At 38.8% G+C, this 23,877-nt stretch overlaps 1 protein-coding gene across 1 annotated transcript; it reads right to left on the bottom strand.

Moving 5' to 3' along the window:
• Positions 1 to 3,662: 3,662 nt before the first annotated feature.
• On the bottom strand, positions 3,663 to 16,735 carry CHGB (chromogranin B). Its single transcript, XM_036749958.1, has 4 exons — positions 16,697 to 16,735; positions 15,166 to 15,259; positions 6,179 to 7,953; positions 3,663 to 4,073 (listed from the first exon to the last, which is right to left on the bottom strand). Exons 1-4 carry the CDS (start codon positions 16,733 to 16,735, stop codon positions 3,990 to 3,992), a joined length of 1,992 nt encoding a protein of 663 aa, XP_036605853.1. The 3' UTR covers positions 3,663 to 3,989.
• Between the last annotated feature and the right edge of the window lie 7,142 nt (positions 16,736 to 23,877).

Here is a 23,877-nt window from a genome sequence, read left to right as displayed (position 1 = left end):
CTATTTATTATTCACATAGCTAGCCTGCAGTAGACCAAAGAATCCCGGTTTTTAGATACCCACTAGGTCAGTATCTCCAGATATTCCGGTGCGGTACTTACCTAAAATAAATAGCTACTGCTTGAACGCTAAGTGAAACAGTTTTACTCAGCTCCAATAATTAGTTGTGGGAGCAAGGCCAAGTTAACCTGAGCCTCAGTTTCCTTATCTATAAAATGGGAGGGAGTAGTTACAAAACCACTCCTTGCTTCATCGTAGTTGTGGGGAAAGCATTTGGTAAAGCTTGAAGTACACTGTAAGTATAGGTTGTTTCTTGGATGAAAGGATTGGAACGAAGGGGAAAGGAAGAAGAAATAGAGTCTAGAGGGAAAAGACAGAAATTGATAAGAGTTACTTGGTGAAACTGGGAAGTGTGAGAAGATGAAGGAAGGAGGAAAGAACAAAAAGGAAAAAGTGCAAGAAAAAAAAATAATTTTAGCTGTAGAAACGTAGGGGGATGGAGCAAAATAAAAAATGATGCTTCCAGGGATATGTTTATTGCCAGTTGTTTGGGAGTCACCGCAGATTGAGCATGAAAATGGGTGCTGTAGTTCAGTCACTGAATCTTCACTTTAACCAGTAAACGTCTATGGCAGGGGTGGGGAACCTGCGGCCTCAAGGCCATATGTGGCCCTCTAGGTCCTCAAGTGCGGCCCTTTGACTGAATCCAAACTTCACAGAACAAACCTCCTTAATAAAAGGATTTGTTCTGTAAAACTTGGACTCAGTCAAAAGGTTGCACCCAAGGACCTAGAAGGCCTTATGTGGCCTCGAGGCCATAGGTTCCCTACCCCTGCTCTCGAGCTATTTCAAATGGATTCTGACATGACAGTTAAGTACTACCTGATACCCACCAAGCAAGATTATTTTCTGACCTTTTGTTGTTTAGTCATTTCAGTCGTGTCTGACTCTTCATGACCCCATTTGGGGTTTTCTTGGCTAAGATACTAGAGTGGTTTGCCTTTTTCTTCTCCAGCTCATTTTACAGGTGAAGAAACTGAAGCAAACATGAATTGTCCAGGATCACACAGCTAGCTAATATCTGAAGCCAGATTTGAATTCAGGAAGATGAGTCTTCCTGACTCCAGGCCAACATTCTATCCACCGTGCCATCTAGCTTCCCCTTTCTGAACTTAAAAAGTCCAAAATAATTTTTCAAAAGTTGCATTCTAATAATTAGTATCTTTGTTCAACTGATACTACATCCTGAGCTCTTACTTGAATTTTTGTGTTTCTTTATTGAGAGTAGGTCTCTCTTATCTTACCTGGGTTGGAAGTGCTGTGACCATTCACAGGCCCAATCCCAGTGCTAATTGGTATAGCATTAACTTGCTCCACTTTTTGGTCCTGGGTAGGTTCACTTCTCCTTAGACAGCTTGGTGTCCTGCTCTGTTCCTTAAGGATGGAGGGCTCATCACATTGGCACTGATCTGAGTGACAGCAGTCAATGGTTTTTAGCTTTGCTGAAGGCCAGAAATGCTGAGCTCAAGCAATCCGCTAGCCTCAGTCTTCCCCAGCAGCGGGGATTCCAGGCATGGGCCCCCATTTGAATTTTAAAAGAAACCCATTCATTATCAAAATCATAAACGACATGACAGCAACTTAGAAAACTGAATGGAATGGCTGTGACTTATGGGTGCTAATTCAATGTATTCGCAAAATGTAGTGGATTAAAAAAAATTAATTCCTCCTTGGGAAAAACGGGACATCCCCCAAAGCAACAACTGGAAATGTATAGCAATAACCCGGTTATTATGACAGACCCCTGATTAGACAGATTGAATTCTCAACTATGGCTGGACATCTTTGATATCATTCATATGCCTGTGCTCTCTAGATCAGACATGAAAAGACCACAGTACAAATAGCACTTGAGAGACAATAGGTGCCAGCAAGAAACTCTTGTGGTTTTGTCTCATGCATTGTTTATAGGCTGGAGGAAAATTGGGCTGTGCTGTGCTGCTTTTTGCCAGTTGTCCCTCCTATGTGGAGCATCTGCTGTGTGTCATTTTCTGGGCTATAATTTTGGTGCATTGCAGAGCTTTGCATTCTCTCCACTGATATTCTCTCTCTCTCTCTCTCTCTCTCTCTCTCTCTCTCTCTCTCTCTCTCTCTCTCTCCTCTCCTCTCCTCTCCCTCTCTCTTCTCCTCCTCTCCCTCTCTCTTCTCCTCCCCTCCCTCTCTCTCCTTCTTTTGCCCCTTCTCTATTTCTTCTCCCTCTCCCTTCTCCTTGGCCTTCCACTTTAGTTTTTTCCTTTATCAGCCATTTGGTTAATCACTGTTTTGGCTTTTGGATGCCCTGCAAAGGAAAAGGAGGGGTATGTGTGTGAGCATATTTACAGACAGTTTCATGTATCATAAAATAGCCATCAGTTGGATTAATAAGAAAAGGATTGGGATCTTTTTGTAACTAGTCAATAAAAAAAGAAATTGACTTAAAATGACACTTAAATGACTATCTTCAGTGATTCACTTAAGGTGGGGCAGTGTTTATAACTAACTGATGATTATTTCGGTTAGGATGATTTGTTGTCAGATTGCTTACTTGGCTTTCTGAGTGTCAGGGCATGACTACATTCAAGTAGCTCTATTTTTCCCTGATTAAAATAAGCTCCAATGAAAAGAGATGCTTATCCATCTGATACGGATGTGTTTGTCAGGTTGCCTGATAAAAACATGGCTTTGCCAATGCAGCCAGTTCATGATTATACGTGATGGAGGAGAGCAAACATAGACAAATGAATCCACCTATAATCCCCAGGGCTCTCTACCTGTCAGTTGCCACCTTGTCTCTTTCAAAACTTGAACCAATACTGGCAAGGAGAGAACTCTAGAAGTGCCAACAAGAAATGAACTGGCAGGTAAAAAATAACAAAGGAAAGAATCTTGGAATTTTGGAGCCTAAAAGAATCATGGGGCTTATTTACTCTTTCATTATAACAATGTGGAAAACTGGAGTTGCAGGCTGCCTCCAGTGACTCAGCTAAGTGTGGCAGATCAGGGCATTCAAATGTACAACTCCCTCAGCTTTTGTGTTCTGTTCATTATACCCTGCTGCTTTCTCAAATCCTAAATAATTAAAAATGTATGCAGCTAGGTGGCACAGTGGATGGAGTGCTGGGCCTGGAGTCAAGAAGACCTGAATTCAAATCTGGCCTCAGACACTTACTGTGTGACCCTGGGCAAGTCACTTAACTGTGTTTGCCTCAGTTTCTTCATCTGTAAAATGAGCTGGAGAAAGAAATGGCAAACCCCTCCGGTATCTTTGTCAAGAAAACCCTAACTGGGGTCATGAGGAGTCAGACATGACTAAGTGACTATACAGCACCAAGCTTTAACGATTTTAAACCTGATATATGCTGAAATTGTTGAAATGGCTTTTACCATTTTGAATATTTGATGTCTCTTCTATAAGGTGGCACAGAGTCTAACTATACATCCATTAGGCCACTCTACCCCATGTCTTCTGTAACTTCAGGAGGGTCACCCAATATCTTTTACCTGGGAGATCATTAAATCTAAACATTGTTTCAGTGTCAAGTCAACCAGCAGAATATACCCAAATATTATACTTAAATATCATACTCTTCCCTAACAAAAAAAGAAAGTCAAGAAAGATGAAGTATTTGGTCCTAGATTACTTTTTTTATTTTTTCAAATTAGGAGGCATAATATATTTCTGAAGGACAGCAGCATACTCATCACAAAGCATATTCAAATATAAGTTTATATGCTAAAATTCATGCTATTCAAGTTTCAATAGCATCCTAGAAAACAATAAAGACATTTCCAACCATGTAAATACACTGAGTGAACAGTAAAGTCTACCAACTGTCTTTGGGTAAATGATACTTTTTGGTGGCAGCATCTGCCAAGACTAGGTAGTATGAATGCATGTATATTAAAGCCGTCCACTGCTGTGAAATGCTATGCCACTGCTCCCTGAGCGGTCACCCTCTCTGGGTACCACTGAATTTCTCCGCTATTTTCTGTAGTTCCATGTCCATTGCAGCCAAGTTTTCTAGTTCCTTCTCCTGTAAAAAATTAGAAGGATTTAGACCAAGAAACAGGCAATCTAAACACAAGTTTAGCTCTAGGTTTGAAATGGATGGGTTAAATAAAAGTAAGCAGGCTTGAACCTCTAATCCCTGGGACTAGACCCTTCTGTTTGCCATCTCTACCCCTTCTACCACAAAACCTTAAAACTTCACAAATGGAGGGCCCTTAGAAACAAATGAGCCTATCCCTCATTTTACAAATGGAAAAACTTATGCTCAGAGAGTTGGTGACTTCCCTAAAATCACATAGGTAGTCAATCTTCTGATTCATTCTTCATTGCCCTTTTCATCACTCTACACTTCCCTAGTCCTTGAAAAGAGCTACAAGTAAAGTTACAGCTCTTCTTTTGAGAGATAGATTTGACCTGCTGGGATTAGGGAATGGATACGAAATACCCCTAGAACAGAGTTCTTAATCTGGAATCCATGAACTTTTAAAAATATTTTTTATTAACTCTTTAAATATAATTGCTTTTCTTTGTAATCCTCCATATTTTACTTTATGAATTTTAAAATATGATTCTAAGAAAGTGTTCATAGGCTTCATTAGACTATCAGAGGGGTCCATGACCCAAAAAAGATTAAGAAGCCTTGCCCTAGAGATTTCTTCCAACCTCCTGACTGCATGAAGAGGAGGACATATTTCAAAAGTACTCTGTCCAATGCCATTCTTTTGGAGTTGACTTTTGGGCCTTCAATTTTCCCCAATTTGGGGCTGAAAGAACCTGAGAAAATATAGGGAAAGTCAGATATAGTGCTCCAAATAGTTATAAAATAGTAACCATGGTGAACACTAACACTGATGCCCTCAGGATTTCCTCTTTTTTTTTCTCCAGTTGGTAACATGGTAAAGATGGTAGCTATGAAGTTCCAACCAGCTGTTTGCAAAATGGTTTATACAAATTGAAATGTGTTAAGAAGTTTGAGGACAGAGAAAAATGAAGAATCACACCTCAAAAAAGTGGAGAATTCTCAGTAATGATTAAATAAAACCTGAATAAATGGTTTCCAAACCTCTATTGGAAAGTCAGTTTTGTGACAAGATATTTCACCACCCTACAAGTTTCTTAATTTACACAAATTTCTCATGGCCACTGTCTCTCCAACTTGGAAACATTTTCATTCTTATTCATTCTACACCCCTAGTAAGTGCTAGTGTTTAAAAGACCACATTTGGTAGATGAGGCTCCCATAGACCTCCATTATGAGAGGCAAGTGTCCCTAAGAGTCCATTACATCAGATGCTTTGGTGTGTACTTGCAGAAATTACTCTTGACAAAGGAGCCAGTGGTTTTTCCTAGGGCCTCTGACATCCCATGTAATTTTAATACCCAGGGACAGCGTGGAGTAGTGGATCACGAACTGTCATCACAGTCAGGAAGCCCTGGTTCAAGTCTTCCCTCTGACATACTGACTGTGCAACTCTGGGGAATTCACTTAGCCTCTCAGTGCTTTAGATAACTCTACATGATTTGTAAAATACTTGCCAATCTGCATTGGTATTGTTCCTTCTACCTGCAGCAATAAAAATACATGACTGGATCCACTCCCAGTCTCACCCCTTAAAGTTGACAAGCTGCATGGCTTACATGCTGCCAATCTTACCTAGGGCCATTGTGACTTTTGTTCATTCTATGTGAATTAATGAGGAAAAGGTACATTGCTTAGGCAGGAAGCAATAGGTTTGATAAAAATGATCTCCACAAATTTGAAATTCTACTTTATCTATCAGTTTCCTTTGTCTTCCGCAAGAACTGTGAGCCAGAAACCAATAAAAATTGGTTCACCTGCTTTCATAATCTGTGTCTCCTTTAGGACTGGAGGCACTAATGGGCTGTAAAATGAACAAGAATCAAGCAGTAGGGGAAAGGTAGCTGTGCCCTCCCCCTTCCCTTCCCAACCCACCCCAAACATACACTAAGTAATCAAGCCTAGGAGGAGACCACACTCCATTAGGAGAGGCAAGTTCCCTCTAATTTTTCTGTTCTTTAACTTCCCCCATTTGCTGATATCAGATATTCTTGGACTTATCTGTCCCTAGACATTGACTAACTTTTTCAAATAAAATTCAAAGGCCATACCTCTTCCTCTGTCAGAGGCCTCTGACCAAGGCCACCATTCTCATTCCTGACCATCTGATGTTTTCTCATGTCTTCATCAGAGTTATAGAATTCTGGAAATTCATCAGACTTCTTCCTGTAATTGAGAAGTTGGGCAAGTTCATCAACTCTGTCATACTGCTTTTTCAGATCGTATTTGGGGATGCCGATGAAATTTCTCTTCTCATTATGCTCCTGATTCACGTCTTCCACAAACGGCTTTTTGTCCCACCAGTCATAATCATTGTAGTCAGGGAAGAAGGTCTTTTCATTCAGGCTAGACCTGCTTTCCTCTTCATTCTTGGGAAACTGATCACTCATTCTGTCCTTTTCCTCAAAATGTCTGTTCTTCCACTGGAGGGGTTCATAATAAGGACTGTATGGAACCCCCAATCTCTTCATCTTCTCTTCTGCAGGATGGACATTAAACTCTTTTTCTTGAAACCTTGTTTCCTCTCTGTTATTTTCACCATCTTCATCTTCTCCCTGCTGCCATTTTCCTAGATCACTTTCCTCACTGTTTCTCTTCTCATGGTCCAAATAGCTTCGGTCTTGCTCTTTCCTTCCCTTAGGGTGCCTCCTTTCATTGTCCATGTTGCTTTCTTTTGCATAATGTTGTCTCTCGCTAGAATACCTTTTCTCATCTTTATTTCCATGAGTGGAATGAACACCTGGTTCTTGTTCCCTGTCTCCATGATGGCGGCTCTGGTCCTCATCAAAGTGCCTCCCTTTCTCACTTTCTTCGTCATAGTGATGTCCCACCTCTTCAATTTGCCTGCTGGGATGGTTTCTCTTCTCTTCTTCTTCCTGGATCTCCTCATTGTGATACCTCTTATCTCTGTACTCTTCACTTGCCCTGTCACTATATCTCTCTTCCTCAAGATCATCAAAACCATGGCTCCTGTGGTAATTTCCCTTCTCTTCATGATAACGTGGTTCCTCCTGTAGGTCTTCATAATTGTTTTTGTGGCGGCCTCTCTTGTCCCAGAAATGGTCCTTATCTTCATTTGATTCCTCAGACTCAAGTGTGTTTCTTCTTTCTTCAGAGTGAGCTTTCCTCTCTTCAAAGGACCGATCCAGTCTATATCTCCTGTGATGGTGTCTAGGTTTCAGCCGACGTTTGGTCACTTCAGAGACAGAAGCCTCCTCGCTTTCACTGGATTCTACACTTCCATGTTGATCTTTAGGCTCCCAGCCACGTTTTTCACTGCTGTTACTCTCACTCTCCTCTTCACTCTCTTCACTGCTTGTTTCTTGGCTATGTGTCTTCTCAGAATGCCCCACAGAGTATCTATTATTTTTGGCTGCAAACTCTTCATTGGTCTTAGCTTTGGCTTGGTTTCTTTTGTCAAGAAAGGTATTTTGAACCTCCTCTGACTCTTCATAGAGATGTTTTTCTTGACTTCCTTCTTCACTGTGATCATTTTTCTTGTATTTCTCAGTTCCCTCTTCTACCCTTTCCTTTTCTTTCTCATTGCTATTTTCAGGCTGGTGCTTTCTTGCTTCTTTAAGGCCTTGGTCTTCATGAAGATGAAAGCTTGGTTGATACTTTCTTCTTCCTTCCTTATCTTCTTCCTCCTGCTGAAGCTTTTCTGTGTCTTCTTCCATTTGCCTTTTAGATTCTTCTTCTGATGGGTTTTCCTCCTCCAAACTCATAGGTACATGAGTTTCCCCATTAGTTGGGTCTCTTAACAACCTTACTGCAAATTTGGACTTTTCACTTTCATTTTCTGTTTCATCTTTGTCTTGTTGTCCACCTAAAATAAAAATTTCAAAGAACACAATGTAACTCATAATCTGTTTCAGACTATTCAATAATTACTAATTTATGACTTCTATATATCTTGAGGCTGCTGAGGTATAGACTGAAGTAGATGGCCTCTGAGCACCTTTCTTTTTTTTTTCCTTAAATTTTTTCACATTTATTTATTTATTTTTAACTTATGGACTAAAATGAGCATTTCCATAGCACAGTATAATAAAAAAGATGATGGCACATGAAACTGTAAATCTATTATGTACAACTTGCTATTCCTTTTAAATATATAATAAAGTTATCATGTAAATTTCTTTTTTCTTCTATCACATTCCATTTTGTTAGCAGAATGAATATAGATATTAACATTAAATCACAATTCAAATATAGAATCAGAATCATCTTAGAACTAGAAGGGATCAGCCCCTTTTTTATACTGAATCTCAGCAAAGTCAAGTATGCTAATACTTATATCTCTACTGTGCATGTCTCTATCATGAGTCTCAGGATCATTCTTTATTGTATTCATCCTGATCCTAGGAATAGAAAGATTATTAAGTAAGATGGAGATATGATCACGGATCAACTAAATTTAATCAAGGTAAACAGTCAATTCGGATAATTCAAGTGCCAAAATAAGTCCTCTTCTCTACCCCCAAATGGTCTATTTTGTTAATCTATAATCATCAAATCCATTAGGGCAATGAACTAGTATCTTCTTTTGTGCTATGTAGATAACACCTAAGAGTTAAGAAAGGTTGGGACATAATGACTGAGGAAGAGACTAGAAACTCTCTGACAAAAAGGGGCATTGTTTAAAAACATCCAGTGAAAGGTCACTTGCTACCTTGTAAAATAGTTCATTTCATTTGCAGAGAGCTCTAGTTAGAAAGTTTTTTTTTTAAATTGAGCTGAAATTTGTGCCATTAAAACTTTCACTCATAAGGCCTCACTTATTCTGATGGACCTAACAATAAGCCAAATTCCTCTTTCACGTGACAGCCCTTCAAATATTTGAAGGCAGCTGCTACACCCCCTTTCCTCTAGGCCTTTTCTTTTCTGAGCTAAATGGCCCTAGTCTTTTCAGATCTTCCTCATGTGACAATTTCAAGAGTCCTCATCATCCTGGTCTTCTTCCTCTAGACATGTTCCAGTTTACCAATATCCCTTTTATATGCGATGCCCGGAATTCAGCACAACACTCTACATACAGTGTGACAAGCCCAGAGGAGAGTGGTACTATGATTTCCCTTATTCTGGATACTGTACATAAACATGTGAACTTTTTGGGGCAAACTATTGATTCAAAGTCGGCTTGTCATGAGTTAAAATTCCTAAATATGTTTTACGTATATTGCTATGAAACCACATCTCTCCCCAGTCTACCCTTGTCAGCTTATTTGTTCAGCCTAAGAACAGGGCTTAAAAGTTAGCCCTATTAAATGTCATCTTATTAGAATTGTTCATTAATTCACTCTGTCTTTTTGGGGAAAAAAAAAACCTTCTGTCATTCAACATATAAGCTGCTCCCTCCAGGTTTTGTGGCATTTGTAAATTGGATGCATCTGCCACATATCCTTTTCTAAACTGCTGATGAAAATGTTAAACAGGACAAGGTCAAGGATAGCGAGCCTCCTAAGCTGATACCGATCCGTTAATCAACATTCTTTAGCTGCCATTATTCAATTAGCTACAAATGTACCTATCTGTCCTATTATGGAACCTCCGTTTCTCCATCTCATCCCCGAGGATCTCAATACCTTCTCAAATCTGCATACACTCTGTCCGTAACATCGCATAGTAATCTGACTAAAAAAGAAAATACATTTAGTCTTATAATTTTCTCTTAAGTCCTAACAGTCCTTGTTTCCCTCTCTATAGCAATGTGTAATATCGTTTACATTCTGAGCCACCAGGCAAAACATCTTAGCAAGAGTTAACTGCAAACACATCCTTTCAGACACGCCACTGATCTCAGAGGCTGCCCAGGTAGTACGCATTCCCATTCCTTAGCACAGAGGCCGGCAAGATAATGACTGTTAGATTATAGACTTTACAAGGCAATGGGGATTTTGTCATTCTAATTATTTTTCTTTGCTGTAGGTTATATTCAGCTGCAATTGTGATGTGTTGCATTGTCAGTTTCAGTTTTGTTGGCTTGGAAGTTTAACATCATCGTAGGGAATAAGAGGGTCCAGCTAGGTAAGCAGAAAAAATTAAGGTAGGAAAAGTGGTCATTCTCAAGATCCAGGCCAATTTCAGAGCCTGAAAGGTTAGAAGATCAATAAAAGCAGCATTTACTAGCAGGGTTGAATGGTGATCCTAAGGTAGAGGCCTTGCTTCGTACTTGGTGCTCAGTGTGGGTGTGAGTAGCCTTTGATCATAGCCAGAGTTAAGGCCACACCTCTGCTTTCAAGTGAAACTTCTTCTGAATGAGGCAAGAACAGTTTCTATTACTAACTTAAAGCAAAAGATGTTTTGTTTGAATTTTTCTCCAATTGAAAAGGTTCTTGTTTGAAGCAACAGTGTCCAAATTGTAATACTCTGCTAAATTTAGCCGCAAGCCATAGCAGATGATAATAAATGAAGGCTGCCATTACAGCTCACAGGCTTAAGAATCTTCCTGTGGGGAATGAAATACTGAACCGCAAAATTAAGTTGTGACAAGTTCCACAATTTACCCTAATTTCAAAGTCACTAGAATAACCAAAAAAGCCATCCAATTTATAAGCATTATGGTATAGTGGAAATAGAATTGGCTATGGGGTCAGAAGATCTGTATTTGAATCCCAGCTCCAATACCTACTAGCTATTTGTCCTTGGGAAAGTCACTTAACATCTGTAAGCCTTAGTTCATTCATCTGTAAAATGGGAATAATATTTGCCTTACCCATTTCCCAAGACTGTTTTGATCAAAGTACTTTATGAACCTCAAAACAGTATATACATATATTTATAGTATACATATGAGTTATATTGCATAAATTGGAGCATTACAAATATTAGTCAAAAGTTAGTCTTTGCTATAGAAGGGATCCTTGCTGTAGAATGATTGGGAGATTGGGCTGGATGATTTCTAAAATCCTTTCCAATTCTAAGATTCTCTAGTTTTGAAAATTCTAAATTTCTATAATTCTCACTTTCCTGAAGTTTTTGTTTTTATACAAGGACTACATACAGATTTCAAGAAGAGTTAATGGAGGGTGAAACAGAGAAAGGTAAAGAGGAAGACTGAGAGGAAGAAGATTAAGAAAAAAAGAGCAGTGAATCCACGGGAGATTCAAAAGCAAGTCACTCAAAAACAGAGATCAACAATTTCTTTAGTATTCTGGGCCAACAAAGCCCATTGGTACACTTACAACAGAGAAGAAAGGAAAGAAGAGGAAAAAGAAAGCATAGCAAAGGAAGGTATTGGCATATAAAGACCTCAAGTCAAAGCTACATCATTTAATTATTACTGACTTTCTTTAGGGCTCTGTCATTGACCATGAGAGCCCAGGCACTTGGTCACTGACCACTAGGTTCTAGAAAGCAGAGACTTTACTAAGGACTCATAAGCAGTAATTCTTAGGGTGAATGAATGGCATCTATACTGGCAAATGAATGGTATAGAAGGGAGATATGTGTTTGTTTATGTGTTTAGACTAGAAGACTACCCCATTGTTCTGTGCACACAGATATACACAGAGATCCACCCTTTCATCGTCTACTTTTTCTAGAGAAGGGAGAAAGGAGAAGAAGATACAAAAAAAGAAAAGGAGGTATATGGAGTGGAGAGTCTTAGAGAAAAATTACAAATAATTACTTCTGGTGCCCTAAAAGTATCATGCACACCAGTGGGAGACAACCTCCAGGCTACATTGGATGTTTGGATAACACTGAGTCATTCTTTCAACAAACATTTAATGAGTAATTTTACTTGTTTTCTAGAAGAGATTAAGGTATGATGTGCTGGAGGAAAGGAAAAATAAAAGGCTCATTACATTATTTCTAACTCAAGATTTTTTTTTTTAGGAGTGGAGAAAGGTAAAAAAAAAAGAATGAATCTTCTGGCATGATTTTTGTTTACAGTTTAAAAAGGACACATGATTTCAGAAAACACCATAGTTATATCTGCTCTTAATAGGTCCTGCACTGTTTGTATTGGTTCAGATCATAATTAAAAGTAAAGCCATCATCAATGTTCTAGGCACCCCAGATACAAGAAATTGGCCCTATAAACATTGCCCTATAAACATCCTGCTTCAAGCTGAAGTTGTAATCCATGTATACCTTTTCTATTCTAACAGAGCCCACACTGAAAGAGATTTTTAAATGATCAGCACCATATATGGGTTAAGTGGTTTTTACTGTCAATATTAAAGTCACTAACATATGACTATGGCAAGTCAAGAGGAATATATTTAGAAGAATGCTTCATTTTTCAATCTTTTCTCCCAATCTGTCTTCCCTTATATTCTCCTCTATTCCTCACTCCATTTCCAATTCCATCATTTAAAATATTGTTCTTAAATGAGGTGTGTTGTTAGTTGAATATTGATTAAGATCAATATCAACTGGAAAGTAGGCTTCTATTAATGTGTCACGGAGGTCTAACTTTAGCTATGTCCAGTTTGATATATCTCCGCCACATCTGGGGACTAAAGAAAATAAAAGATTGAAGGGTTAAATTTCATTTGGCTGACATTCAAGCTTCTAGATAGTGAATGCACAATCTGGACTGATCAGACTTGATAAGCCTACTACATTGTCTCAAATCCAGTTCTCTCTATTTTTGGATGACCTGAGAGAAGAGATGAGCACATTATACTGCAGGCTGGCTCTAACATATTGAATATATATATGGCATGTTGAATAAAAATATGCCAGCATCTAACCTCAATGAAGAATGAATATAGCTGAATGCCAAGACCGAGAAATCAGAATCAACTCCTTTTCAGGCATCTTCAGTATTCCTCTTTTTCACTTGCTTCTTACCATATGCCTACAAGTGAGCTCATCTTCCCAAGCCAACAACAACAAAAAAAGTTCTTCGACCTTTCTAACCAAGTCAACTGCTCAACTTCTTGAAAAAGTCTTCCCTCTTCCTCACCTCCCACTCCTCAGCTCCTTGCAATATAACTTTCACACCATGCTACTAAAACTACTCTCTTAGAGATATCAATGACATTCTAATCATGAAACCCAGTGAACTTTAAAAAAAATCCTCATCCTCCTTGACCTTTCTGCAGCATTTGACATATCAGGTGTTTCTGGGTATTCTGTTTTCTCTGGTCTTCAGAAACTTCTCTGTTTCTCTCTGTCTCTCTCTGTCTCTCTGTCTCTGTCTGTCTCTCTCTCTCTCTCTCTCTGTCGCTCTCTCTCTCTCTCTCTCTTTCTGTCGCTCTCTCTCTCTCTCTCTGTCTCTCTCCCTCCCTCCCTCTTTGTTTCCTTCTCTGGTTTCTCATCTTCTTCCTGCCACTTATGGTGGATGTTCCCAAAGGTTGTCTTTGGCTCTTTCCTCTTATCTTTACATTATCTACTTTAGCAGTAATATTCATTTGACTTTAACAATCACCCCAAGTCTATCTCTCTAGCTCTGCTCTTTTCTCTCAGTCTTCAGATTCACATCTCTAATTGCACACAAGATATTTTCACCTGGATGTCCCATTGTCAATTCAGACTCAGCATGTCCTGAGTTGGAACCTCACCTATTTATCTCCCTAAACCTTTCTTCTAACCTTCCTTTATTTTTTATCTATGGCATCACTATCCACCTAGTCTTGGTGTTATTTTTTTAATCTTTCCTCTCCCTTATTTCTATCCAGTCACTTACCTGGTCCTGTCAATTCTAACCCTAAGAAAATTTCCCTCACATCTGTTCAATTCTCTGTTCCCACCATTACCATCTTGCTAGAAGCACTTGCTTGAACCACTGCAATAATCTCTTGACAAACCTTCCAAACTACATTCTCTCCTTACGTCAATTGATTATTCATAATTCTATCAGATTAATCCTGTTTTTGAATGGATTTAGTTATATCAATACTCAAAAATCTCCAATAGCTCCCTATCATATACCAAGTAAAATTCAAATTCCTTTGCCTGGCATTCAATGCCCTCCACAAATTGATGCCACCCTACCTTTCCAGCTGTACCTCTACTATTATCTTCCCTGAATTCTGCAACTACAACCAAATTGGATTGCTCACTGTCACTTTGAATACTCCCTGTGCTTTCCTACTTTTGGAGTTTTGCTAACATTTTCCCCAATACATGAAATTCCCTCCTTTGCTGCCTTCACCTATTGAAATTCTAACTCTTCTTTAAAATTCAACTCAACTGCCATCTCTTCCATGAAACCTTTCCGGATTTCCTTCTACCCCCAGTCAGTAATTGACAATGACCTAACCCTGACTCACTTGGGCTTCACATAACACTTTGTTTATGTCTCTCTAAACTACTTGCCGTATATTCTTTCATGTTACAGGTATTTGTGTATATGTCATAATCTCTTATTAGACTTTAAGCCCTGTGTCTTTTTAAGATTTTGCTTCTCCCTCAGTGCCCAGCAAAGTTTTCCAAACACAGTAGGTATTTGGTAAATTGCTGCATAGATGAGCTATATAAAATGTTACAGCTAGAAGTCATTGAAGAGATCATCAACACGGTGGGAAAAGCACTAGATGAAGAATCAGCGGGTTTGGCTCAAATCTTGTGACACTGCCTGCGTGACTTTGGGAAGGTCACCTAACCTTCCTGGCCTCATTTTCCTCATCTGTCAAATGAGGCATCACATAGTTTAACTAGTGACAGAAAGGGGACTCAAATTCAGGTCTTCTGCTACCCAGCCTTGCCATCTTTCTCCCACACTATTCTGCCAGAAGTAGGGCTGTGCTGAAGCTGACTTGTACTAGCTTTCAAGAGCTAATTGTTAAATTTTCAATGTGAGACCATTTGCACCTTAGAAGTTGTCAAACGCCATAAATCAGGGTTTGATTTATTGTTTGGTTGTTTGTCTAGACTTAGAAAGTGATGGAGATTAAACTTTTAAAGCTTGTCATGTGTACATTTTTCTCCCTGAGGGCCAGCTGTTAAATATTTCCCAACACACCCCTGGTCAGAAGCCACGTGGTTGCCAAATTAAAATGAAACCGAACGCCAGTCTGAAAAAGGATTCTGCTGTGTACCATAAAGCCTGTCAGTTCAAGTCAGGGCACAAGGCTACACTTACCCTTCTTCAGGATTTTCCTGCACTCCAGACTTATGGGAGGAGCATTTGGCCTTGATAAAGCATTGGAAAGGACCTCTACTATGCAGTGGGTCACCTAGAGAGACAATTTCATTAGCAGATTCTTAATAGTTCAGTCTAAGGCACTGCCTAAAAAAGGCATCCAAGGGGGAAAATCAATGTGTCATGTACCTGTGAAGTATATAGGACACATAAAATTACAGATATTACACCTAGGAAAAACCCTAGTGATTCTTATAGCATTAATACAGATTTACAAACCAATTTATTTCTAAACAGGTATAATCTAAAATGTCAATACAATTTTGCTTCATGGTAGGACAAAGATGAAACACCACAATACCTAAGACCACGTGATGAAATTTTGATATTGATAGGAAAATAAATAAGCATGTGAATCTAAAAGAGAAATACATATGGACATTGATATTTAAAATAATTAGCAAATATTTATTAAGTGTCCATTATATAGAATACAATTGTAATTGGCACTATGGGAAATAAGAAGTGCAAGTGACTGATCCTGCCTTTAAGGAGAATAGAGATGATAGAGATAATTATATATGTAAACTGATAATTTATGCAGATTTAGGGCCAACTGGACAAGAAGGTTTATTGGGAATACTTGCATAAAATCTAGTGGTAAAAGATAATTGGATAAAGGGGAATTAAGTAAAACATCTCTCTTCTGAGACAATGAATCATAGGAATATAGATTTTTGAGTTGGAAGAGACATTAGAGACACTCATTTTAAAGTTGATGAAACTGGATTTTAAGTAAAGTTAAGTGACTTGCTCAGGGTCATATGACTATTAAATGGCAGAATTAAGACTAGAACTCAGGTCTTCTGAGTCAAGTTCACTTCTTTTCTATTATACTAAGATGCTTCCACTAATTCAAAATAGCAAATGTCAAGTGCCAAGGCACAAATAATAAGCATAATTAGAATTCAGAGGAAAAACTTGGGTCCAGGGACCTGGGCAGGTAAGACTTCCTGGGAAAAGTATGGGTAACACTTCAACAGGTGAAAGGAATAGGGAAATAAAGAAATGTTTTTCTGAGCTTCTCAAGATGGGTATCATTTGCTTCTTTTGTATCTCCTATAGTCCCTACCACAATATGAAGCACAAATTAGGCTCTCAAAAGGGCGGGGGGGGGGGGGAGTGGTATATATGTAGAAGTGATGGAGGTGCAAAAAGAGAAAAGTGTCAAAGAAACAGAAAAATAGAAGACAGCAGAAGAAAATTCAGATGGAGACACAGACAAGCAGGGCAGTGTTGGTGCTACTCTTTTAAAATGTTTTTTTTTAAATGATGTGCATATAGTAGGGATTCCTGGTTTTATATACAATCCTTTTTTCCTCCTATTCCTTTTTGTATATATAGATCTTTCTGTTTGTTAATACTTGTCAAGGTCACAAATTAAAAAAAGAAAAGAAAAGAAAGAAAATTTTGGGGAAAAGAAGCGTGTGTGACCTTTACTAGATTTGAAAGTACTGAGTTCAAAGTATACCTGAAGGAAATTATAGTGCAAGATTGGGACCTCCTTCATTGTCCAATATTGGGTCACTGCCTCATTTAGGATTGTGCTGGGAGAGCACGAGAGGGGAATGCACCCATATCTCTAAGTCCTAGAACTGATTCTGATTCTGAAAGAGCCAAGACCTCCAGGTGGTAAAGTTAGTATCAGACCTTAGGGCTCTAGTATAAGGGAATCTACAATGCTTTTCTTGATACCTTCTGGCTGCTTGTTCCATACCTCTCCAACTACTTAGTATTTGTTCTGTTTATAGTTGCATATGTATCATGTTTTCTTCTCTGATAGAATGTAGCTCATTGAGAGCAGAGACTTTCACTTTTCGTTTTGTTCTCTAATACCTAACACAGTACCTAGTACACAGTAGGCACTTAATGGCTGCTGGTTGATTGATGGATTCAAGGGATTAGGTTTTTGTAGCAAACTGTGAAACCTGACTTTTTTCTTAAACCATAGGAAATTTCACAGCTGAAACCAGCAAGTGGTTTTGACATCACAATGATACCATCATTTAAGGGAAAAAAAACACATTGGAGAGACAAAACTAGGCCTAGGAGGTGGATATTTTGGGGAGGTGCAGGGAAAGAGGGGAATTCTAGAATTATGCTTTTAACTATGATTTCAACTCACCATCTCTTCTGTGTGGTCTCCTTTATCCACCGGCATGGAACTGACAGCTTTAGAAGAGGGTAGAGAAAGATTTGAAAGTTTTACGAACTGATTTTAAAGGAAAAAAAAACAACAAAACCAAAATATGTGAACCAAAATTCACAACATTCACATCTCTCCATGAGACAATTACCATAACTCACACTTCTATATCACTTTAAAGCTTGATAGGTGTTTTCCCACCTACAACCCTGTGTGACAGGCAACATCCCCACTTTATAGGTGACAAAACTGAGACTCAGGGAAGTCAGATGATTTACCCCTGGTCACAAAGCTAAGTAAGTGTTGGAGTTATGACTCAAATCCAAGGCTCATGGCTATAAATTCCATGCTCTTTCCACTACACATTCTTTCAAGACAGAAGCAGAGAACCGAAGCTGTCCCTAGTGTAGATCAAATCTTCATGAATGTTTTAGATTTCAGGCTGGATTCTGTGCTACACTTTTCTTTTTATTTTTTGCATTCCATGTGTGTGTGTGTGTGTGTGTGTGTGTGTGTCTGCCTGTCTTTCTCTGTCTCTCTCTGTGTCTCTGTGCCTCTCTGTCCCTATCTGTCTGTCTGTCTCTCTCCCTCTCTCCCTCCCTCCATTCTGCAGCCTTTCCTGCCAGCAGTTGGGAGAGTTGCTGGTGCTGAAGCAGAGCAGGAACAAAGCCAAGCAAGTTTTGAAAATGACACTCATTTGCAGTGGAAATTGTCCCTGTGTGTATTGTCCACTGGAGGCTTTTTGCTTTTACTGTGAAACATACAGCTTGACTTATCACAGAATAAATACTAACATGATAAAGATGGGGAATTTTTCTGGCTTTAAAAATATGTACATTTATCAAATATTAAATTTAAAAGTATCCCTTTTTGCAATCTCTGCTGCACCCCAGGCAGCTGCTTACTCAGCCTGCCCCTAGTCCCAGCTCTGCTTTGTAGCATGCATCATTATAGGTGCCAAAGTCTAGTTGATCAGGTAGGCAGAGTTTGGGGAGAGTGAGTGAAGGGGAGGTAGCTCCAGTAGTTGGTGCTAAAAAAAAAGGCATGAGACTTATATAGTAAAAATAACCTATTATCTCTTTCCCTTCTCCTCATTCCCACCACAATGCAAAGGTTTGGGTTCCCTCCCTCTCTCCCCCCTCCTTAAAAAAGTTTCTTAGGCTATTCTTTCACGATTTGCTTCATCAAAGCTATGCTTGATATTCATTTTAACCTAGTTTTACCTGTATGGGAATAGGAGAGAGAGAATGAAAGGAGACATAGTAGGAAATGCCTCAGATCCATACGCATTGGATGGCAGGCCTGGATGGGTACATATTCACTTTGAGATGACCCTGAGGACTGAGCTGTCTTGTTCAGTGAGGAAAAGTTCATTGAGCCCACTACATCTGGTTCATGTGATCATGCTTCACATTCCAATCAGCCATCTAGAGAGGCCATTTTGTCATTTTCCCTGATGCCACTGTGAATACCACCCCACCTCCCAATATTTTCTGTCCCCTGTTCTGGGGCACAGTATCTAGCTCAATACTACCATTGCTTCTGGAAAAGGTATGTCTGTTAGCTGTCCTATGAGACAGACAATTCACAATTCCTATGATTCTACAAACCCAAACTCCCTTCCAGACCACCACTTCTCCACATGTGTTTTCCTCCCCTATTAAGACGCAAGTTACTTGAGGACAGGGATCAATTTATTTTTTTAAATTTTATTTTTAATTTATGAAATAACACAAGCATTTCCTTAGCATAGTAGAATAAAAAAAGATAATTGCACATGAAACTGCAAATCTATTATGTACGACTTGCTATTCCCTATTTATCTATCTATCTATATGTGTGTGTGTGTGTGTGTAAAATTAGGTTATCATGTAACTTTTTTCCCTGTCCTCCTCATTGGCCCCCAGCCCTAGATATAGCCACCATTAGACACAAATAAGTAAAAATCATTCTATATATACTCCTATTTATCAGTTCTTCCTCTATTTTTCTATTTGTAGTTTAGTACACAGAAAAGTTCCTGGCACATAGTGAGTACTTAATAAATGCATTTTAATTCATTGACCTGCAAAGGAAATTCCCCCCATTTTAGTTACAGAAGCTAAGACCCAGGGAAGGTAAATGATGGAAAATGTTATTTTTCAGTGGCTAAGCCGGAAGCAGAACACATGTTTTAAGAGCTCCAATCCCCTCCTCTATTTGGCCCACTGTTCTATCCATTATACAAGGCTGAAAATGTTATGGCACAACTGTTTTGATTTCTGAGAAGCCAGCAAGAACTGCCCAAGAGAAGAAAAAGGAACTCTCAGCAGACAGGAGAATGAAGTGTGGAGAAGTAAACTACCTGCCATCTCTAAAAGATGCAGGTAGTGAGTTGTGACCTACTTAATGATTTCATGAGCTTTATGACTTATAGACCTCAAGGAGGAATTGAGTTGCTCAGAGATATTTTTGGAGGGGGGGAGGGCAATTGGTAATTAGTTTCTTAATTATTTGCAAGTCTGCTCTACTCCAGTCAAGCCAGCTCCTGTAATGTTGGGTGGGTTCTTGGAGAAATTTATCTTGAAGATAATGGAAGTCAACAATTCCATTTTCTATAGTTGCCAATAGGCAGAAGTATTAATGTTATTCACTTGAATCTGACTCAGGCAATTTTATATCTAGATTGCAGTGATCTGCACATGTTGATACATAGATGGAGTTGGCAGAACTGTTTTCTTGCTTTCCTGGGACTGTGGGTGATTCATTCTGGAATCATTTGTCTGAAAGACTGCCAGGAATTTGGGAAAAAAATATTTTCATGTGAATGTGAATAAAATAGTTTCACATTTCCTGGAGTACCACACTTATAAAAATAACACATTCTGATTTATACCATACTTATTTGTGAAATGTCATTTTCTCTACTTTGACTATATACTCTTTGAGAACATGAATTGCTTTGCTACTTACTTCCTATGTAACCTTGGGCAAATTAATTAACTTCTCAGGGCTTCATTTTCCTCATCTGCAAAATAAGGGAGTTGAACTAGGTGCCTTCTAAGGTGCCTTTAAGCTCTAAATCTATTATTCTACAACTGTATTTTATTTCATCTTTGTATTCTGGTACTCATTCACTTACAAATAGGAAGTGATTAATAAATATTGAATTGGGACAGCTAGGGTGGGGCAACGGATAGAGTGCTGGGCCTGGAGGCAGGAAGACTCATCTTCCTGAATTTGAATTTAGCCTCAGTTGTGTGACCCTGGGCAAGTCATTTAGCCCTGTTTGCCTCGGTTTCCTCATCTGTAAATTGAGCTGGAGAAGGAAATGGCAAACCACTCCAGTATCTGCTAAGAAACCCCAAATGGGGTCGTGAAGAGTTGTGTATGACTGAAATGACCAACACACGTGTATGTATGCACATGTGTGTAAACACACATATATGTATGTGTGCTTGTACAAATACATATACGTATGTGTGTGTGTGTATTTTTTTTCTTTTTTTTTCATTGTGTGACCCTTGGCAAGTCACTTAAACTATTAGTGCCCCCAGGAAAGCTGGCTTTGTTAACATCATCATCCTGTTGGAACCTCTAGGAAAACAAACCAAACTTGGAGCCACATGGCTGCCTAAAGGTGCTAGTATTAATATTAATCAGATCTGTTGAATGGCAACTCAGTGTATATGTATCACAACGTGCATACACAACATGAACACATAACTTCTCTTCTGTCCTCCTACTCCAGCAATAGCTAAAATATATTTCCAAACTGCTATACCCTCAAGCTATATACTACATCTCTGTTTTCTCAGCCAAACTCCTAAAAAAAGCTGTCCATACTTATTGCCTCTACCTCCTCTCTGCTCCTACCTCAATCCTTTTGCAAGCTAATTTCTAGGTTCAGCATTCAACTGACATTGCTCTTTCAAGTGTTACCAATGGGTTCAGTCTTCATCCTTCTTGACTTCTCTGCTGCATTTGACATTACTGACCACCTCTCTGGATATTATCTCCTCTCTGGCATTTTCATGACAACATCCTTACCTGGTTTTCTTCCTACCTGCCTGGCCACTTCTTTACACTCTCCTTTTGATCCTTTACTCACTCTATAATCTTTCTCAGAGGTGTCATCATCTTTAGCTCCCATTGTTCAATTATCATCTCTGTGCAAATGATTCACAGATAAATAAATCCAGCCCCAGTCTCTCACCTGAGCTCTAGTCATGAATCACCATGTAATTATTAGACATTTCAAAATGGATGTCCTGGAGACATCTTCAAGTCAATGTGTATAAAACTGTTTTTGTGTTCCCCCACAATCACCCCTCTTCCAAACCTCTATTTTTGTCAAAGACAGCACCATTCTTTCAGTCTCCCAGATTCATAACCATGATGTGATCCTTGACTCCTCACTTGCTTTCAAATATATATCTAATTAGTTGTCAAGTCTTGCTGTTTCTAACTCTATATCATTTCCTGCATTTTATCCCCATTTTTCTACTAATATAGCCATCACCTGGTTGAAGCCTTCATCACTTCTCGTCTAGATTATTGCAGCAATCTTCCCTGCTGACATTTCTCTTCACCAATGCACCATCCACATAGCTGCCAAAGTGATTTTTCTTAAGCTTAGATATGCCATGTCATTCTCCTACTCAATAAATTCCAGTTGTCTTAAGAACCAAATATAAACCACTCCATTTAGCTTTTAAGCTTTTCATAAGCTCACCCCAGCCTGTCTTTTTAGCCTTATTGTATATTTCTTCCCCTCTCATATGCTGTGATCCAACCAAATTGGCCCTCTCCCTGCTCCTTACACACGGCACTCCATTTCCAATCATTGTACTTTTGCACTGACTATCCCTCATGTCTGGGATGCATTCACTTTTCATCTCACTTTCATAAAAATCCCTGGCCCTTTAGGATTCAGCCTTAGCATTACCTTCCACAATTAAGCCTTCTCTGATCCCTCCAACTATCAGTACCCTCCCTCTGAAATGACTATATTTATTTTATTTTATTCAGGATTTGCTTCTTGTCTCCCCTGTTAGAATGTATGCTCCTCGATAATAGAGGTGGCTTCATTCTTTATATTTGTATGCTCAGCAACCACCACAGTGCCTAGCATATGGTAGATGCTCAATCAATCAATACTTGTTGACGGATTGATGGTGATCACTTTTTTAAGGCAATAAAATTTCAATCTTCATTTAAACCTGAGTTTTAAATGTTGCTATCTTGAAGAAATGACTCAAGGCATTTCAGTTTGCCTGTCACTTTGTACAGTGCCAGGCATATAGCAAGCGCTGAAGTAAGTGCTTTTTGACTGACTTTGCAAAGCTCCTTAGTCCTTTATAGTTTACATTTTTACTCTGTCCTTTTTAAGCCCTTTTCACTAGAGAATTTCAAAGCATTTATATATAGCCTCTACATGATAGAATTATCACAGTCCTCCCAGAATTCCATGTTGCAGACAGAGAAGCTGACAGAGTAGTATAAGGAGCAGTTCTAGGTCACACAGTAATAGGAGGAAGAGAGAACAAAATTCAAGTGTTTAAAACACTTAATACTAACAAACCAGTAAAACAACAATAACAATCTTATGGATGATTACCACCGTGTAAACTTTTTTCCACTCAATTGCTACCTTATCTTCCATGTAATAGCATGATAGGTAGTGACATAGAAACAAAATAGTACCACTTCCATTTACATTGTTTCTTGCCAAGATGAATGCCTAATGGCTACGATCTCAAGCCCATTATGCCAGGCCAGGCAAAGTGACTCAGATTGCTTTCATCCTTTACACAACAGCCAAAGAAATCCAAATTCTCTAGTTCAGTAACAAAAGGGTTACTTGGAATAGCAAAGTGTGTGAAAATTCAAGCCAGGGAAGGAAATTTAGGCAAGTTTACTAAATGCTCCAATTTCGATAAATTGGACTTTTATCTTCTGTGCCTCCACTTCTGTGTAGTCTCTCTGGAGGGTGGTTCACCAGCTGTTTTAATTTCATCCCAGGAATGGCTATTTCCTAAGACTATCCCTGCTGTGTAGCTCACTTCTCCCAGGTGAGAAATCTGTAAAATTCTTTGTAATGAAAGGCCTTTGAAGCTGCAGGATGATTGCTCCCTTAACGAAATATAAAGTCATCTCTTAAAATCTAGCTAAAACTAACCTGTCCCCAACTCTGCTTTTTCTAAAAAAAAAAAAAGTATTCTATTTTTACAATAAAAGTGTAAAATACTCAGCATTCAGTGCTATTGAATTGCTTTCATTAACTCCTGTAGGTGCCAAAGTAATAATATCCAATGTATTCAGGTGGGTGATAATGTGTTCTTTTTCATAGCAACAAATTGCAGCTTGATATTAATTTTTCAGTTGCTAATTTTGCAGAACAATTCACTTCTATGGGATTAAGGCTCCCATCTTTTCATATGATCCTTTGTAATTAGACCAGAAGCTCTATGCTTATGAAAGTAAGCACATCAGTTTTGCCTATGAAAATAAACCCAAAGCTGCTT

This window comes from Trichosurus vulpecula, chromosome 3, assembly GCF_011100635.1.
Source record: "Trichosurus vulpecula isolate mTriVul1 chromosome 3, mTriVul1.pri, whole genome shotgun sequence".
Classification (NCBI taxonomy): Eukaryota; Metazoa; Chordata; class Mammalia; order Diprotodontia; family Phalangeridae; genus Trichosurus; species Trichosurus vulpecula.
The sequence above is the reverse complement of the archived record's forward strand: the minus strand, read 5'-3'. Positions and strand labels throughout refer to the sequence as shown.